Consider the following 16,237-nt stretch of genomic DNA (forward strand, 5'->3'; position numbering starts at 1 on the left):
TGTCTAAATGAGGGAGAGTATCTGAATAGAACACAGGAAGGACGGCTAAAAGATTCTAGGTCTGTAGGGCCTCACTTGAGCACCTGGATCAAGCCTTGCCTGATGCCATTTTTGTCCCCAGAATCTCAGTTATGTGAACAAATACGTTTCCTTTTGACTGGTAGTGCTGACCAGATACCTATGTGTTCTTCTACGTTCCCCAGTCCTCTCTGCAGTTGGATGGAAGTCACGTTTCCGAGTGCCAGCCAATGAGATGTGGGCAGAAGTAATGGAGCCATTTCCAAATCTGGATGTTAAATGCATCCTACATGGTCCTTGAACCCTCCTTTCCCCAGTTTTGCTGACCTGGACTCTGAGTGAACAACAAATGAACCTTTCCCATATTAAGCCACCAGACGCCTGCATTACCTGTTCCTGCAGCACAGCCAACCTGGCCTAACTAATGTACCCCTTAGGCAATTTGAGAATTTCCTTTTCACCTGCTACTAAAATACTATTAGAAAAGTTTTCCTTAAATCCATGAAAGGAGCTGGAACTCTTCCATTTAATCCACAGTTTCTTGGACATTATCTTATAGTTTGCTTCAGATTCTAAAGAAAGATCCTTGTAACGGAAGATCTGCTTTGCTTTTTTTCTTCATAGCATCTGTTCAATGCTGACCAGGACGGTAGTCCAGAGGCCTACGGGATGACAAAAAAAGGAATAGTTCTTCCTCTTGAGGGCCTCCAGTTCAAAGAAACACAAAGAATACTTTGAAATGCTAGAAAAGTAAAAACCTAGGCCAGGCGCGGTGGCTCACGCCTGTAATCCCAGCACTTTGGGAGGCCGAGGCAGGCGGATCACGAGGTCAGGAGATCGAGACCACGGTGAAACCCCGTCTCTACTAAAAATACAAAAAAAAAAAAATTAGCCGGGCGTGGTGGTGGGCGCCTGTAGTCCCAGCTACTCAGAGAGGCTGAGGCAGGACAATGGCGTGAACCCAGGAGGCGGAGCTTGCAGTGAGCCGAGATTGCGCCACTGCACTCCAGCCTGGGTGAAAAAGCAAGACTCCGTCTCAAAAAAAAAAAAAAAAAGAAGAGTAACAACCTATCCAGAAAAATCAAAACCAAATCAACCATTTATTGAGTATGCATCTGTCAGTATCATGAAAGGGAATGTGAGAAACACAAAATTAGGATCCTTGCATCCTTTCCTAGAAGCCTCATGAGAAGAGAAACATGCCATGTACGAGATATTCTAACATGGCTTTTTGCAAGGTCAATAGTATCAAAAATCACCTTTAATAAGATGAGTATTTCTGTGAGTATGAAGATTGGCACCCAGAACACCAGTTCTAGGTCCCTTCTGGAGTGACTCGTTGAATCAAAGAAGCTCCAGTCCTATAAATTGGATGTGCAGGGATCTCTCAGAGCTTGGGTTTTTGGCCTGGCCTGGGTCCTGTTGAGCAGCTGCATCCATCTGGAACATGGCGCAGGGCAGTGAGTGACATGAGACCATGGTTTCACATGGGATCAGCCCTGCTTACATATTCTAGAGGGCTGTCTTTGGTTATTTACGGGTAGTCCTGCCAGGCCCTACACCATCGGTGCTGAAAGGAAGGCAATGGTACTATTGAGATTGGGGCCAGAACAGGAACACACTGTGGCTGGGAGTTCTCACTGGCTGCTGGTGTTCCCGGCACCCAACCCTGGATCCCTGGTGCACAAGGAGTCTAGCTGCTACCTCCTATGCTCTAATAAAACTGTCTCTACCACAGTGGGATCTGTTGTCAGCAGTGAAGACCATGGCCAACACAGAAGAAGCACAATCATGGAAAAGAGATTTCTAAAGAGTTACATGAAAGCCAGAAATGTCAGTCCTTCCTCATATCATGCAATCAGCGAATTCTTCTGTAGCTGTATTATACAGCTTGCCAGAGATATTTATCACTCTCCATGCCTCATTTTCCCCCAGTAGACTCTAATCTCATGAGGGCAGAGTTAATCTCACATTCATCTCTATATCCTCAGAGCCTATCATAGTACATTTATAATTTGTCCTCAAAATGATTGAATAAATAGATTCATTCGCTTGGTTCCTTATACCTCTGATGTTTCCCATTGAAGATAAAATACTCGAACCAAATAGATCCTAGGACTGAACGTGAAAGTCTCATGCAGGCATTAAGGCAGCAGGGGCCTCCCGAATTCCATGGAGGTCACCGAATCAGGGAACTCTCATTCCGGATGAAAATATAGAGAAACCTGTTGCTCTGACTGCTTGATAACAGCGACGCCCAAACAGCAGGTCCTAGAGGAGTTTCCTCTTCCCCGGTGACTCGGTGGCACCCTTGCCATTCCATCTTTAAATGCACCTCCTTCTTCCTCATAACTGTGAAGCCAAAGTCTCTTTACCTCCACGTCGTCTGTCCACTGACGTCCTCTCACTGGGGCCCACTTCAGAAAGCACACCTGGAAGAAACTGCTGCACGCAATTCTGGGTCCTCCTCACTGATCAGACTCAATGACCTCATCCACTCTAATCCCTCACCCCTCAAGAGCCAACTCATCTCGGGGCAAAGGACTACACTTTGACCAAAACAGAATTCTGGGGCCTTGAGAGCAACATCATCAAAGAGCAAGACTTTTGAATAGTTTTCTAGGCACACAGAAGCACTGAGAAACTGCTGTTGGGTGCAGCAGAAATTGACACTTGCCATTGCTAAGAGCATCAGGTTCAGCAGACTGGACACTTTCAAATCTGGCTAATATCTGTGCAAAATGGTGCAGCCCTTTCAGGAAGGCACTTGGCAGCAAAAACTCTCCTCATACTTTTTTGGCCCAGAGATTAAGTAACTGTGAGTCTATCTAAGGAAGTAACTCAAAACTTAAATTATGCACAAAGATAACTATTTCTTATAATAGTAGAAAAGTATAAATTATGTAATTGTCCAGCAAACATAGAAACTTTGAAGCCACGATACAGACATTAAATTTATACTCACGATACATTTTTAAACATGAGGAAATACTTATGTAAACACATGAACTCAAAAAAGTTGAAAACAAATTATAGGTACCATATACAGAGTGAACAAAACTGGCTTAAAAATTCATAGAAAAACAACCAGAATGAAATATATCAAAATGTGAAGCAGTCATCTTTGGGTAGGGAAATCGTTTCTTTTTACTTCTCATTTCAAACATAATTTGAAGTAGCTCACAAAAAATAAATGCAATGGGATAAATTAAGAAGGCAAGAAAACAGACAGAACAAGGATAGAAAAATAAAATAAAGCCAAGGAAAAGACTTATTCACAGGAGGCCTGTCTTAAATGCCCATCCTTACAAACAGCAAATTTAGCTCTGAGGGTCCTAGAAGTTAAAGCAAAGCTAAACACGTGACCACTTATAAAATTCACAGTGCTCATTGGATAAAGTATAAATGATTTCCCAGGATTAATGCAGCTGTTTTTCTCCTGATACTAAGGCCCAAGAAAATTTTCTCCAACGTGTCCTAGAAGAGGAAAAATCTATGTTTAATACACAATATTCTTAAAACATCTCTACCAATCTTTCTTGACTATCACTCAATACTGTCTAATAACCTCATGCCAAAGTATAATTAAATTTAAAGAATTTTATGAGTCAAATTGCCTAGCTTTCTGCTTTTCTGGCTTGATCTGAGTGAACAGATGGGCCGAAGGATATTTCTTCTTCTTTTTCTCCTCCCCTCTTCCCTTCTCCTCCCTCTCCTCCTCCTCGTTTTTTCTTACTACCTTTATGGACATTCTATACCTTCCATAAATGCACTTGCATAACTGTAAAATTTGGATTTTTTCCCCTGACCATAGGAATTACTTAACTAAAACACAATCTCTACACAGGCAGGCCACATCATCTCCCCATCATTTATGGCTACAAGTAGCTGTGTTGGAGATGCTACAATTTGTTACTAGGAGCCCAGAACCCTGGGCCATCCATGCCTTTGTGGTCTTTGCTTGGACACGTTCATAATGGACACACTCACGAAGTGGCCTGATTTATGCATAACGGCAGCTGTTTAAGGACTCTGTTTGTTTGTTTGTGACAGAGTCTCACTCTGTCATCCAGGCTGGAGTGCTGTGGCATGATCTCAGCTCACTACAACCTCCACCTCCTGGGTTCAAGTGATTCTCCTGCCTCAGCCTTCTGAGTAGCTGGACTACAGGCATGTGGCACCACACCCAGCTAATGTCTGTGCTTTTATTTTATTTTATTTTATTTATTTATTTATTTATTTTTTGAGACAGAGTCTCACTGTCGCCCAGGCTGGAGTGCAATGGCGTGATCTCGGCTCACTGCAGGCTCCGCCCCCCGGGGTTCACGCCATTCTCCTGCCTCAGCCTCCCAAGTAGCTGGGACTACAGGCGCCCACCACCATGCCTGGCTAATTTTTTGTATTTTTAGTAGAGACGGGGTTTCACCGTGTTAGCCAGGATGGTCTCGATCTCCTGACCTCGTGATCCGCCTGCCTTGGCCTCCCAAAGTGCTGGGATTACAGGCATGAGCCACCGCACCTGGCCTAAGGACTCCTTTTTGTTGACTTGGGCTAGTTATTTCAGATTCCTGTGCCTCAATTTTTGCCTCTGTAAAATGGAGATGCTGCTACTGAAAGGATGGTGGTGAGGATTTCATGAGTGAATGAGAGTACAACATTTAGAAGCCTGCCTCGCCTAAAATGAGCATTCCATCAATGATAATAAAAATCAGGATTATGATTTCTTTTGAGTGAGAAGCTCTCCCACCCTCCCCACCCCACCCACCCTGCTCAGCTTCCATTCATTCACAGGACCTTCCTCTGGTGTTCTGGCTGGATCTGCTCCTGCTACCTGAAGCCACAGAGATAGGCACATCCTTCTTTCAAAAGAGACACATGTCTGTAGTTAAAAGAAGTCATCGCTTTTCCAAGTCAAGCTCATGGAGTTTCTTCAATATTACTTGCTATGATAAGGGGTCTAGGTTTCTCATTTTCTGAATGAGTTAAAATTTTCCATTTTTCCCCTTCAGCATAAGGAGACCAATGTAGCACAATTCTCTGGATTTGATATCATCCATCCATTGCCAATGCAATATGGTGAAAATACTTTATTTGTCCTATAAATTATAATTGTGTGAACTGAGCCAGCGAGACAGCAGCCCTATTTTCTGTTCAGCCTTCACTCACACATCTGGAAACCACACCTGGTCCTGCCCTGGGTCCAGCCCTCCTGTCATGGGGCACTTGACCCTTGCTCCAGACCTTCCATCCCTCAGTGGATGAATCAAAGGGGAGCACGATTTCCACGCCCTACAGAGCTAATCCCGAGGCTTGTCCACAGCAATGGGAAAGAAGCCTTCACTGATCCCCACCAGCATCAGATGAGGCCGGGCATGAAGTCATTTGTCCATCACACTGTCCCAGGCCTGTATTATTCTGTTCTCATGCTGCCAATAGAGGCATATCCAAGACTGGGTAATTTATAAAGGAAAGAGGTTGAATGGACCGACAGTTCCACATGGCTGGAAAGCCTCACAATCATGGCAAAAAGCAAAGGAGAAGCAAAGGCACAGCCTGCATGGTGGCAGGCAAGAGAGCGTGTGCAGGGGAACTCCCATTTATAAAACCATTAGATCCTGTGAGACTTATTCACTCCATGAGAGCGTATGGGGGAAACGGCCCCCATGATTCAATTATCTCCACCTGGTCCCACCCTTGACCTGTGGGGATTATTACAATTCAAGGTGAGATTTGGGTGGGGACTCAGCCAAACCATATCAAGGCCTATCCACCAGCAGAGCAGAAACAGACTGGGGCTGAAAGGTAGAGAGAGATGAAGCAGGTTCTGGTGGGATCCTTAAAGACCCTGGGTCAGCCTCATCTAAAATCAACACAACCCTGGACTCCTAAGTCTCTTAAGATAACTTGAAGCTTCATGTAACAGAGTCCTGATGGTGTGGAGTCAGGATAAAGCACGGGGATATTCCACATCCATAGTGATAAAACTATGATTATTCATGAGTGCTCCTGGCCTTCCAGGCCTCCGCTTCCATAAGATACATTGACAAGACACCCCACAGAGCTCACACCTTCCTTGTTGGTGTAGTTTCTCTTTTTTCTTCTCTGGCAGTTTCATGACTGTCAACTCTTATTAAGCTTATTTTCATACAAATCTTCGAGTCTTTTTACACATGTTCCTCTCAAACTCCTCTCTGTTGTACCTCCCAAGTCAGCATGTGTGACCTACGTTCAGTATGTTGCAATATCCCCTTTGTCTCACATGTTAGATTGTCCTCATCTCAGGTGAGCTTTTGGTCACAATTCTGCCACGCAACGTCCTTACCACTCCACCCCTTCTGTGTAGCTGCTCTTCTGAGGTTTGCACGAAGTAGCTCATCTGTTTGGACAGCCACCTCTGATACAAACGTTCACCTGGGCAGGGCTGGGGACAGAGTCCTGGGGTCTCCTTGGAACATGCTCAAGGTTGACACCACGCCATCTGCTACCATCTGAGCTGCTGGGAATCCACCAAAGCATAGCACCACCCAGGTACACGTTACCATCGTGTGGACAACAGCGCTGGGGTGAGCGCTAATCCCAGTGCCCAGCATCAGTAAGCATTTGTTTGTAACATTACTTAAATCTCTGTCTTCATTCCACATTCCATCCAGTAGCAAAACAAAGCTCTGTAGATACTGCCACACTCCCACCCCACCCAGTGATTTCAGGGATCATTTCTAAGTTTTGAGAGGTTCGGAGTGACCACAACAACCAGGAGGGCTTTGTGATTGGTACAAATGGCATCTGGTCTCCTGTGGTCAGTCCACACAGACTATGGTTTGTGCCTCCCTGGTCTTGACCACCAGGCCTCCTCGGGCCAATTGGGCTTCCTCAGCCATGTCTGCACAGCCCTGGCTGCCAGGAAAAGATTCTGCTACTTGAGCCATGCTTGGGCATGCTGCCTGGTCACCTCATACAAACATTCCTTCTGCTTCCTCTCCAGGCTATTTAGGACAGAGTGTCTTCATTTGTGGCTCTCCCAATATATTCACGAAGTCGATCTAGTATATTTTTAATTTGTCATTGGAGTGACGTGGCACAGAGCAGCTCAAAAGCCTGCCAGCATCTATGCTGCCCTCCAAATTCTCCTGCCCTTTCCCCTATTAAAAAAAAATTTACTTAGTGAAGGAAGAAGAGAAAGGCTGAGAAACCATATGCCTGGGAAGACAGGTTCTTCCAAATCTTTTCTCTATTGCTGGATACCAGCTTTTGAAATCAAAAGTCAGGAATTTGATTTTTCTGTCTCTTTTTTTTGGAGACAGGGTCTCACTCTGTCACTCAGGTTAGAGTGTATTACATGATCACAGCTCGCTGCAACCTCCACCATCTAGGCTTAAGCAATCCTCCCACCTTAGCCTCCAGAGTAGCTGGGAGTACAGGCGCACACCACCACACCTGGCTCATTTTTGTGTGTGTGTGTGTGTGTGTTTTTTGTAGAGATGGAGTCTTGCTTTGTTGCCCAGGCTGCTCTTGAACTCCTGGACTCCTCAAGTGATCCTCCCACCTGGGCCTCCCAAAGAGCTGGGATTACAGACATGAGCCATCGTGCTTAGCTTTGACTTTCCTGTCTTGTGCCTTCTGCTGTTCCAAGAGGCAGTGGCTACCAGGTGTTCATCTGCACAAGAGAGGAGAGGCCAGGGCAGCAGGGAATGTGAGCAGGCAGGACAATATCACCACCTGATTTGATATCAAAATACTTTATTGCCACAATATCCTGTGAAACACTCTTTGAGTCTCAGCAGGCTCTTTTATCACTGAAGCATCTTCCCATCTACCAATATAGCTTTCCTGACCAAAACGCAAACAAATAACAACAATGAAATCTGACAGACATCTTCTTAGTGAATCTACAGAGGGAGATTCCCATAAACATAAACATTTAATGTCACACTTGTGAAAAGAATAACTTAATGTCACTAAAAGTTAAACACTTTTTTGGAACCTCTTGTCTTTCCAAATGTACATCTGAATCTCCCTTTATTTATATACTTTACTTGCTTCCTAAGAGCGGAACCTCTTGTCTTTCCAAATGTACATCTGAATCTCTCTTTATTTATAAACTTTACTTACTTCTTAAGGGAGAAGTGGCTATTTGAGTTCTCTTTCAAAAGCATGTTTTTTACCTTTATAACTGTTGACTGATCTGTTCTAAAACTATGTACTTCAGTCGCTTTTCAGATGCATGCCACAGGTTTGTTTACTTTTAAGGTCAAGGGCCTTCCTTCTCCATCAATTCTTAATTTATGGAGGGGTGCACCTTGGGTGACTCCTGAAGCCAATGTTTAAGGACAGAGGTGAAGGAAGCACCTGGCCTCTGACTGTTGTATGTACCCCTTAATTCTTCCTACAGCAGATTTTTTTTTTTAATAAATGACAAAGTCATCTAAAAATATTCTGAGTCTCTGGTCCCATGTCACAACAAATCCATGCTGGTTTCCTCTTCGTTTTGTGAGAGGCCTCACCATATCATTTCCACAATTCATTCAAGCGTGTGGTCTGGTGTCAAATATCAAAATCAACAATGCATATGTTCACAGCATCAAGCATCCTCCTTCTGCAAACAGGAAGAGTCTGTGTCTTCATTCCACATGCTTCTTCCTCATTCTTTATAATTTCCCAGAGACCACTAATGTGTCACCTACGCTTTTGGTCCTGGAAGACCAGAGGCCATGTCTTAGTCTTCCCTGCCCAGGACCCTACAGATGTTAGTGACATAAATGAATAAACAGATCATGAACACAGTCCACTGGGCATGTCTGCAAGTTCTTTAAGAAGCTTGACCTAGGGAGGTGGGGGAGGAGGAAAATAAAAATAAAAAAACAAAAAAGAAGCTGACCTAGGAGATAACCAAACCATTCCACGCCATCAGAGAATCTCTTCAACCTCCCTGGTGGTCTTGGAAGTAAATCCCTATTTGAATCCCTTTCAGGTGTTATTTCTGATTGCTGCTGGAAAAAATAAGGCTGAGAAAACTAAATAACATGATGTTCATTTATTCATTTGCTCAACAAATATCAAGGGTCAACTGTATACCAGGCTTTGAGCTAAAAACTAAAATGGTCTCAAGACCTCTCTGCACTCAGCCCCTGGCAAGCCTGGCACCATGTAATAATTCTGCCTAACAAACCGCCTGGTTTTTACTTATTCCATATAATTATCAGAAGTCAGCAGAATGGCCAGGGGTATGGGTTCTGGCATCAGAATTCAGACTCTGCCTGTCTTTTATGTTGCTATGACTTGGAGAAGTTACTTAACATCTCTGAACTTCAACTTCTGGTCCAGTACATATCTACCCCATTGAGTTTATCTGCAAATTCACAAAAATTATCTTCGTAAGTCACTCCTCACAGTGCCTGCCGTACAACAATTACTCAAAACATTAGCTGGTATTATTGACCAAAGTGTTTCCTGGAGCGCTCTGGATTACTGGAAAAGGCAGCATCAAACCACTGCACTGTCAGGTAAATGATCTCCAGCAATATTTCACACTCTTGGAAGCACAGTTAAAAATTGTATTGAGCCCCTGCAATGTCCAAAGCACAAAGCTAAAAATACTGGAGAGAAATCAGAGAGAGAAAAAATACCTATTTTTTTTGTCCTCTAGAAGAACTTAAAATTTAGGAGAGGAGGCAGAAAATAGTTGTAGAATGTCAACCTTGTGAAAGGCAGAAGGGCACTCCCCCAAAATATATTCCCATCCAAATCCCTGAAATCTGAGAATGTTGGTTACCTTATTTGGAAATGTTAAAAGGGGACGTGACTAAGTCAAGATGGGAGATTATGTGGATCACTTGGGTGGTCCTGAAATGCAAAGTATCCTCCTAAGAGAGAGGCAGTGGGAGGTTTTCTACACAGACACACAGAAGAGAAGGTGACATGAGGAGGGGCAGGGAGAGATTTGAAGCCACTTGCACACGAGTCAAGGACTGCAGCCACCGCCAGGAGCTGGAAGAGGCAAGGAAGGATTCCCCCAGTGCCTCGTGCAGACACCTCAATTTCAGCCCAGTTACGCTGATTTTGGACTTGTGGCCTCCAGAACTGCAGGGAATGTGCTTCTGTTAAATCACATGTTTGTGGCAACTTGTTACAGCAGCCACAGGGAATGTATACATACTTTGTGTAGAAGTCAAAATCCATCCTGCCCTCCCTCTACCTTTAAAGAATGACAAACTGCCTCAACATGGCTTATGAAACAATGACTGTGGGATCTATCATCCACTTGGAGAATTTTGGGAGTGAAAGAGGATGCTGACCTCTGCCCACCCAGCTCTACTCAGCACTTTCTCTCCTCTCCCTTCACACAGTCCCAAAATCCACAGGGCTCTCTCCCCAACCATCCTGGCCACACTGGCCTCGTGAGTCCCCAGGTCCCAGTCTCTTGGTGGACTCAAGATGGGAGATTATGTGGATCACTTGGGTGGTCCTGACTCCTCCCAGCCCACCCGGTAACGCCAGCCCATCCTTCAGACAAGGGGAGTCTTCCCAGTTACTCTAAGTCAACTGCCAAAGTATCTGCATCCAGAGACACTCACTCCATCCTCCAGAGCACACCCACAGTGCTAACTTTATGTTTTTCTGTGTAATTCATATGTTCCCCTATCTCTCCTATAAATGGCAAGTTCTCCGGGAACAGTAACCATATCAACCTGTGCTTTTCCTCACCATGGTACTCCCTGTGCCCAGCATGGTATGGGGTGCATTGTTGGTGCTCAGAAGGCAGTTACTGTTATGAAATAGGAAAGGAGAGGGAACAAAGGAAGAGGGGAATGATGAAACTGCCCAGGTCTGAGCTTACAACTTAAAGCAACGGAGCAATGGTATGAGGCACTTTGACATCTAGAGGAATGACTGGCACTAAACATCCCTACATAAGGACGCTTTAGTACCTATCCTGTGTCCTCACAACACTTGGAAATAGTTCCTGCTGAGCTCTGTGTTCACTGAAGGCATGTGGCCTTTGACATTTGTTGAATGAATATGCAGATGGATGGAATGATGAATGGATGGATGAAATGACGGATAGATGGAAGGATGAGTGGATAGATGGATGGAATGATGAATGAATGGATGGATGGACGGACAGACAGATGGAAGGATGGATGGATGGATGGATGGATGGATGGATGGATGGACGGAGGCATGCATGGATGGATGGATGGATGGATGGATGGATGGATGCATGCATGCATGGATGGATGGATGGATGGATGATGGATGGATGCATGGATGGGTGGATGGATGGATGGACTGGTAGATGGATGGGTGGATAATGGATAGATGGATGGATGCATAGATGGATGGATGGATGGATGGATGGATGGATGGATGGGTAGACGGGTGGATGGACTGGTGGATGGATGGGTAGATGATGGATGGATGGACGGATGAATGAACGGGTGGATGGATGGGTGGATGGGATGATGGGTGAATGCGTGGGTGGAAAGATGGATAACACCTGGATTAACAGAAAAATTGATAGATAAATTCTAAATATTATGCAGCATAGCTTCTATAATAAAATATTTTTGAAATTTTTGTTGTTTACTCATTTTTTCTTGGCTCTTAGAATATAACTAAGTTAAACAGATCCTCAAACTTGGAATTCTACCTTTCTATGCACATAAATATTTTTAATAAAATCACATTTTGATTTAACTCTTTAATTCATACAAAACAAAACTTAGTGGTCTCTTCATTCTTTGTCTTTTTAATTTGACAGAATTTGAATGTAAGCAAAAAGTCACTCTCTCTCCCCCACTAACTGGCTCCCTTCTGATATTCTTTCCTCTCCCAAAAAGTCCTTGACCCCTAAAGAAGTTATCACTATACTTTGAGGCTCTTTTTGGTCCACAGCTTCCTCCAATAAGGGGTGGTGCTGTCCTACCCAGAAGCTTCACTCTGACCCAATTAACACCCCAGTGTCAACAAATTGTGTCAAATGGAATTTCATGATGCAAATATTATTTATAAGCTCAGGGACAGTTCAGTTCATGTCCCAATGTATTCATATCACCTCTCCTCTAAGATTCTCTGATCCCTTGAAAGTTCTCACCCAGCTGGAAATCGAGTATGAACTATATTTAACAGGATTTTAATTGGAAGTAAACACACAGACACACCACACACACACAATGCAAAGTGCCTAAACTGTCTGGGGCTGATTGAAAAAGAATATTACCAAGTATTAAACATCCACTTCAGTATATTATTAGAGGCCAGAAGCTCTACACACGGAAGCAGCTTCAGGAAGGCGCTCCAAGAAGCCCACTGCCCAGGCCACTGGCTGCACTCAGCTGGAAGCAGGCAGAGCACGTGCCCAGCACCGCCCTAGGCACAGGGATCACGACACTGCCGCAGCCCCGCTAGCAATGTCGCAGGTCTCTCAGCGTCTGCTTCTTTCTTACCAGCATGTGCAAGGGAACATAACTGGGAAGGATGCGTGTGACGATTGTAACAAGCAACCTAAATGTGGCAACCCTCTTGATTTGTATTTAAACATCACCTTGCCCTCTGCCCATCTCCAGTCTCCTCACCCATTTTTCTTCTCAGCCCACCCTCCATACACCTGCCCCCTCCCACAAAGTTCACAGCAATGCATTAAAACTCATCTGCAGGCTAGCACCATTGCAAACTACATCAAGCTACCAGCAAAGCTAGACCTTAAACATTTAAGGCCATTCTCCAGAAAAATTAGGGGCCATAGGACAAGGCTGCTGGAGAAACTCTGCGTGTCATACCATACCTCCTAGGTCCCAGGGCCATAGAAATACAAGCAACAAAACTTTATTTTTATTTGTTTTTAAAAAATATCTACAAGAGGTTGGGTTTGTTCTATGACTAATCATTTTCTGCTCATGAAATATAAACGTGTAAGGCTCAAGCATATTAACCTGGTATTAAAATCTGCATTTTGTTTCATTCAGAAATTCCTATTTGGAAAGGCAGTACAGTAAAAATGATAATATGTGGAAAGATATTTAATACTTGATAATATTCTTTTTCAATCAGCCCCAGACAAATGAGGCTCTTTGGAGTATGTGCGTATGTGTGTGTGTCTGTGAGTTTACTTCCAATTAAAATCCTTTTCAATAGAATCCATACTTGATTGCAAGATGGGTGAGAACTTTCAAGTGATCAGAGAATCTTAGAGGGAGGTGATATGAATACATTGGGAAAAGAATGGCCCTGTCCCTGAATTTATAAATCATATCTGCATCATGAAATTCCATTTTATACAATTTGCTAATAGGAGTGTTGATTTTTTTCTTGTTCTTTGACATATTGTGACTAATCCTGAATCATCTACCATGTGCCCAGACTCTGCTAATTGCTGTACAAAGTCTCCACACAGAACTGATTCACTTTTGAACTGTCTGGCTGACTTGTTTAAGTTCAACACACAAAATATGTCATATGCTAGGCTTATCGTAAACATTTTACATGCTAATTTTTGGCCACCTAGTAAAGAGGCTTCCACATCACACAGTACCTCATTTAAGGACATGTTCAGTGTTCCCAGTTGAAAAAATTCACAAGAATCAGGGGAAATACAATTCTCTCCAACACTCTCAGTCTAATAAAGAAATCAGTAACAGACCTATGTACCTAAGTGAAAAAAACACAATAGTGAAGTCCTATTTCCAAAGCTATTCTGTACCTTTCTTAATACAACCTTGTTATTGCAGCATAAACACAAAGAAGTCTAGACCTATTATAAAACCAAGTGAGAACCAACCTAAAAAAAAAAAAAAAAGCTGGGCTGTTGTTGCTGTGGATTTTAGTTTTTTTAACATCACATCTGCCTGAGTCAGGTTCACTGAATTCATCAACGTTTTCTTTGGTTTCCTGTGCACATTATAAATCCAGAAAGCTCTGATCCCAGGGATTGTTCTAACTCATAATTAGGAAACGTGAGCCCATTTCAACCACACTTCTAAGACAGGGAAGTAGGGGGAACGTAAATTCCTCTTTCTAAATCGAACCAGCACAGAACTCGGCATTCGAACTGTCTTCATCTATTATCAGATCCAAAGCAAAATAACCTCAGTGATTCTGGAAGAACTCAGAGAACAGACAATTCATGTAATTAAAAGACTTTGTGCATGATAATTGGCTTTGAAGTTTCTGAGAGAGATCTCATCTCAAAAATCTTTGCAGAAAAATATGGGTACAGGGTTCTTGCAGCACGTATTCGAGACTGCTGAGACGCTTCACTCTCCTCCCAGTGTATCTATCTGCAGGAAAGGGGCACGGGTGGGGGAACCACACACAAACAGCCCAGGTCAATCATGGAAAGAATCTCCCGCACAAATCACACCATTTCTCTTCAAGGAAGAATGACTGTCCAGAGCTTCCAAACTTGCTCTTCCCATGACAGACAGGGATGCTGGCAGGAGAGAAGAGGCAACATTGAGGAATTTCTGCCTTGACACATGGCTTCAAGTCAGGGCTCCGCTGGGATAACTCCGGTCACAACTTGCAGCTGAAACTCCACGTGCACCCTGCGGGGCCGCTGCTGCTCCCAGCACCCTACGGAAGGGTGAGCGCCAGACCCTGTGCCCAAACCTCCACAGCGGCAGACCTGAAGAAACCCAGCCCCCTTCTTCAGAGCTGCCCCCCAGGCTATTATTTTTTGGCAGCCTATAATAGACAAAATAGTATTCCCATGCAACAGGAGTGCTCCAAAATTATTTCCAAATAGGTCAGTGCCACCAGGGAAAGTCAACCCCAAATTCCAGAAATCTCCCTGGTCATCTCAATCCCCTCCCCCGACAGCCGGCTCGGCCCTCCAGAGGCCACATTTCCTTTCAAGGGTCCCCACGCCCCCTCCCTTTACAGAAAAGGCTTTCGGGAAACAGCCTTCCTTTCCTTTTGGCTCCTTAGCAGTCTCACCTAAGGCCTCCCACCCAAGTGCTCCAGGACAAGCACCTTCGGCCAAGGGGCGTCCGAGGAGCTTGGCTGCCGCACGAGCGCACGTTCACACGCGCGCACACACACCCACACACAAGCCCTCTCTCCCGGCCGCCCCCATCCTCCACACACTCCCACACACTCACTCCAGGCGAAGTTAGTCCCCGGGCCCTGGTGGCCGCGGCGTCCTCACCTTTGGAAAACAGGGCGGCCAGGCTGATGAGCACAGGCGACCAGTGGTGCCACAGCGTCCCCATCTCAGACGGGCACATCCTGGAGACCCGGAGCGCAGATCCTCCGCTCCCCGGCGCCGTCCAGGCGAAGAAGAGACCGTCTCAGTCCCCTAGAGGCCCGCAGCGGGGCCGGTGGCGAGCGAGCGCCCGGCTAGGGGCCCGAGCAGCCCGGGCGCCCTGCTCCCTCCTCCCGCCAGTCCATGGCCAGGCCGGGAAGCTACGACCGCGCGGGCTCCTGAGTTGCTCTCCGGAGTCCAACACGCGCGCAGGCAAACCCCACCCCCCTCCTTCGCCCCCAGCAGAATTTTATTTTTAATTTTAATCCACAAGGGGTATTTCCTTTCCTGTTTACCCGAGCGAAGAGTGGCCCCCGGTGGCCCACGCAGGGGCGCCTCCAGGCGCAGGGCTCCGGCGGCTCCGGCTGCTCCCGGGCTGGCTAGCGGGCGCTGGCGCAGGCGGCGCCGGGGTGGCGGGGCTGTGGCGCCCGGGACGCGGGCAGAGGCAGCTCGGAGCCCCCCGGGCGGGTGGCCGGGCGCGCTGGGCGGCCCGGGGCTCCCTGGCCCGCAGCCCCCATCCCGGGCCGGCCGCTGCGCCTCGGGGCTCGGGCGCGCGCGCGCTCCGGCACCCAAAGTTTGGCGGGTGCGGCTGCACCCCGGCCGCCGCCTCGGCCCGCCTGGCCCCGGGCCCGGCTGGGGCTCGCGGGGCTCTACGCGCGCCGAGCGCACTGCCGGCTCCGGAGACGCGGGGCTCCCCCCTGCGCCCGGGGGAGGCGGGCCAGATGTGCGCGGAGGAGGGCCCGCCGGCTCGGGGACGCGGCCGAGCAACGCAGCTGCCTCCTGCCAGCCGGCGCGGGGGCTCCGCTCCGCAAGGACCGCATCCGGAACGCAACGGAGGCGAGCTCCACGGTGCCCGGAGCCGGCTGGGGCTTTCGCCTTAAAAATTTGTCTGCTTTTAAAAAGCCCCACCCTTTCGGAGTGACAGCTGTGAGCCCCAATCCGCAAAGTAAATCCCACCTCCCCCTGGCCGCCCCACGCCCA

The 16,237-nt window shown here is 46.3% G+C and overlaps 1 protein-coding gene across 1 annotated transcript in view; it reads right to left on the reverse strand.

Annotated features, from left to right (window-relative positions):
* Positions 1–15,651, reverse strand: part of TMEM132D (transmembrane protein 132D) — an 824,162-nt gene extending 808,511 nt beyond the window's left edge. Inside the window, exon 1 of the mRNA XM_003276114.2 lies at positions 15,161–15,651. Within this exon, the coding sequence (XP_003276162.1) occupies positions 15,161–15,239 (79 nt within the window). The 5' untranslated portion in view covers positions 15,240–15,651. The remainder of the gene's footprint in view (positions 1–15,160) is intronic.
* Between the last annotated feature and the right edge of the window lie 586 nt (positions 15,652–16,237).

This window comes from Nomascus leucogenys, chromosome 10 (genome assembly GCF_006542625.1).
Source record: "Nomascus leucogenys isolate Asia chromosome 10, Asia_NLE_v1, whole genome shotgun sequence".
Classification (NCBI taxonomy): domain Eukaryota; kingdom Metazoa; phylum Chordata; class Mammalia; order Primates; family Hylobatidae; genus Nomascus; species Nomascus leucogenys.